A 3,877-nucleotide genomic window follows, 5' to 3' on the forward strand; every position below is an offset into this window, starting at 1 on the left:
CCTCGAAAGGCAGATGTCCATTCAGCTGGCCATGATGGACTAAGCCTGCCAGCCCTGGATGACTGCCTCCAGGATAGCCCTCGAAAGGTAAGAAAAAGCTTTTAGTTCTGTTGCAAAACGTCTGGTTGTCACGGAGGCCAGTTGGTTGCAATCTAGTAATACGACGGGTTGAAAACCAGTTTACAACCCGATAATAACGCCATTAAGACACATGGACCACCTACTAGTTAGAACTACTAGTATTGGAATTCAGATTTTAATTCTGATGCTAATTCTAAGGTTAACCCTTATGTGACATGTCACTCAGTACCATCATGCCTATGGTGAAAAATGTGGTTTCTATGGTGATATGATTTCCCCACTGTTGTTATTTGTCTCAGAACCTTGTACCGAAGCCCCCGCAAGGCCCCAGGCCCAGCCGAGAGGCAGATATAGCAAAGTCAGAAAAGAAGGCCACAGAGGTTATCAAGGCTAGAAGGTCTAGGGAGGTTAAGTCAGGGGTGAAAAAACTAAGCCGCCAAGTAGTTGGTATGTTGGCACTGCCTCAAACTCTAACTCAAACAACCAGTTACAGTGAGTATTCATCTCCACTTCCAAAATACCTGGATTTATTGATAGAATTCTAAAGCGATATATGGTGGAAGGATCCACTAATGTCTATGATCCTCTTTCTGTAGGTGTCCTACCAGCTATCAAGAAGGGCACTAAAGTTACCCTCCAGTCCTCCAGCTCCCTCTCCGATGACAACAAGGAGGCACTAAGTTAGTTATTATGTTGTTTTTACCATCTTTTGCACCCACACATTCCCCTTCTTTCTTTTCTCTTATTGTCAGTAATGGTATTTTCATTTTCTCTCCTCTCTTTTTCTTATTTTTCTATACAGTGTTTGGAGACATGTTATGTGTGAAGAATTACTTTAAATCAAATGTCAAACTCATTCTATAGAAGGCCGGGTTTCTGCAGCGTTTCACTCCACCCTTGATTGATGAATTAAGATCACTAATTAGTAAGAATTATTGTATTAAATACATTTTGATTTGACTAGGGGCCGTCTGCCAGGTCCTGACCACCAGGGTGGGAGACATCCTGAACAGTACCTGCAACGACGATTACAAGGCCAGGCTCATCATCCAGAAAGGTACACTTATAACCTGTTTTGCCCATATCACCAGTAATAACCATGTAATAACTTGTGTAATAACCAGTGTATTACCATTATAGTAAATGTACTAGATACTGCATAGTGTTATACATGGATGTGGCTTTGAACCAGTTCAGAATATGAGTGTGTTTTCTTAGGATTGGATTCCGGTGCCAGAGAAAGGTTCCCTGGCTCTCCGTGTTCCTCTTCACCCAAGGACGAAGAGGAGGTGGTTGTAAGTGTCATGACTGTCTCATACCCTAAACCCTCCACCTCAACCCAGGCAGCATGGGCAGCTCCTGCCCAGACTCTGGACGGTTTTCTGCCCAGACCCTGCCTGGATGAAGAAGAGGTAGTCCCCAGCACCTCCATGAAGGACAACACTGTGCCGAACACCCATGCAGCACGGGCAGCTCCTTCCCAGACCCTGGAAGAAGAGGTGGGGGAGGCTGAGGTCTCCGAGATGAGTGACAGCTCCCTGATGCCTACCAAGAACAGGCAGGACCCCCTGGAGAAGATTCCCTCCCTCCTACCAGGCAAGGAGCACATCCTCCTTTGCAGCACTCCCTGGGCCACCATCATGAGCCCCCAGACTCTGAAGTTTATTCTCCACGGCATCATGTGCCGACTGGAGGCCTCAGAGTCCCCCCAGACAAGGAGGGCTAATGACCCCTTCAGGCTGATGAAGGATCTCTTTGTGGAGGTCCAGCATGCCCTGAAGTATGCTGACATCTCTGTCGTCTTTGGCCTGGAGGAGAGCATCCAATTCAGTGGGGAGGATGCGGTGAAGGCCATTGTGAAGACTGCGGCTAAAAGATTGTCCCTGCGTTCGGACTCCAACCGGGCTCAACTGCGTGCCGCACGCTCTGGTAGCGAGGGAGCCATCAGGTGCATGGCGGACACCATCACACAAGTCATAGATGACTATTCCGAGGACTGGAGTTTCGACGGCCATTTTGGAGCCAGGAGGAGCCGTGGTAGTGGGAGGTCACACTCCTCAACCTCCTCAAGGAGTGACGTCACCCTCACCGAGGAGCTCCTGGCTTGGAGGGAAACACCAGAAGAGGACCTAGAGGAGATGGCTGATGACAGCACTGGTTTGGAAAAGACCAGTGTAAGCTCAGCCATCTCTGAGAAGTCCCAGGTAATTAGCTACCTTTCTGAAAGCACCAAGCCCATCAGCAGCGCCCTCTCCACAGACCTCGAGGACATCACCTCCACACAGGTGAGACGGCCAAGAACTAGTAGATCGTTTTGTTATTTGGGCTGTTTGATTGTGAGGCATCGACTCATGTCTGTTTCTCTCTCTACTAAGAAGAAAGAGAAGGAAGAGGCTATGAAGAAAGAAGTGAGGAAGTCAAGAAAGAAGAAGCGAGGAAATAACAAGAACCAGAAAAAGAACAAGGTGTCTCCTCTTGGCAATGATAGTAAGTCCTCATTTCTGTCAGTCAACATGTGCATCTGTCTTCAGCACACTATTGTAATGTAAGGACGGGAGACTATGATGAAGTTATCAGGGTCTTATTCATTAGCCACTAAATGGAAGACCGCGGACTAAAACAGGGAGGAACTTTATTGAACTTGCCAATAACAAATGCTTGTTTTTGTTTTCCGTTTCAAAATATTTTGCTACTGTGTACCCTAATGAACACGACCCTGATTTCATGCCTTGTTCTCTGTCACCTGTTCAGGTACTGTGGCTGCAGATGAGCCTAAGAAAAAACAGGCTCTCCTCCCGCGGATCACAGCCGCCCTGGCAAAACTATTTTGCTTCCCCTGCAAAAAAAAAAAGCAAAAGTAACTGTTCAGAAGACGAGTTTGGGAAAACCCTGCTGCCACCTCCCCCAACCCACTTTCTAAATAAACTCTCAAAGCCAACAGAAGAGGGAGGGAGACAACCCCCCCTACTCACAACTCATTTTATTACACCACATTTAATTCAATAAACACAACTTGCATCTATTTTGATCTTCTTCTTCTTGAGTTTTTTTTTTACAGACCCACCTGCATGCTATAGATTCTTAAGGTCAATTTGCTGTCTACTACAGTATCATTGTTATGAGTATGTTCACTGTGCCAGTCATTATAGCCAGTATAGGCTATAATAATGCCCTAACCTAATTGCAATTGACATAATAAGAGTTACATTTGAATAATAATTCCCTCATTTTACATTTTGTTTTAGAGGGAATAAATCTCTAAAGCACTATAGAGTGCCGTCCCTAGGAGGGGTGCCTCACTTGAGTGGGTTGAGTCACTGATGTGATCTTCCTGTCTGGGTTGGCACCCCCCCTTGGGTTGTGCCGTGGCGGAGATCTTTGTGGGCTATTCTCGGCCTTGTCTCAGGATGGTAAGTTGGTGGTTGAAGATATCCCTCTAGTGGTGTGGGGGCTTTGCTTTGGCAAAGTGGGTGGGGTTATATCCTTCCTGTTTGGCCCTGTCCGGGGGTATCATCGGATGGGGCAACAGTGTCTCCTGACCCCTCCTGTCTCAGCCTCCAGTATTTATGCTGCAGTAGTTTATGTGTCGGGGGGCTAGGGTCAGTTTGTTATATCTGGAGTACTTCTCCTGTCTTATCCGGTGTCCTGTGTGAATTTAAGTATGCTCTCTCTAATTCTCTCTTTCTTTCTCTCTCTCGGAGGACCTGAGCTCTAGGACCATGCCTCAGGACTACCTGGCATGATCACTCCTTGCTGTCCCCAGTCCACCTGGCCGTGCTGCTGCTCCAGTTTCAAC

At 47.0% G+C, this 3,877-nt stretch overlaps 1 protein-coding gene across 2 annotated transcripts; it reads left to right on the forward strand.

The window, feature by feature from the left end:
- Positions 1-967: 967 nt before the first annotated feature.
- LOC118936323 lies at positions 968-3,281 on the forward strand. Of its 2 annotated transcripts, XM_036940517.1 has the most exons (4): positions 968-1,138; positions 1,300-2,366; positions 2,460-2,568; positions 2,833-3,281. In XM_036940517.1, exons 2-4 carry the CDS (start codon positions 1,386-1,388, stop codon positions 2,940-2,942), a joined length of 1,200 nt encoding a protein of 399 aa, XP_036796412.1. In that variant the 5' UTR covers positions 968-1,138; positions 1,300-1,385; the 3' UTR covers positions 2,943-3,281. The 2 variants fall into 2 exon arrangements, with proteins under 2 accessions (XP_036796412.1, XP_036796411.1); XM_036940516.1 differs by having other exon boundaries at positions 1,300-2,568.
- Positions 3,282-3,877: the final 596 nt, after the last annotated feature.

This window comes from Oncorhynchus mykiss, chromosome 13, assembly GCF_013265735.2.
Source record: "Oncorhynchus mykiss isolate Arlee chromosome 13, USDA_OmykA_1.1, whole genome shotgun sequence".
In the NCBI taxonomy this organism is placed as follows: domain Eukaryota; kingdom Metazoa; phylum Chordata; class Actinopteri; order Salmoniformes; family Salmonidae; genus Oncorhynchus; species Oncorhynchus mykiss.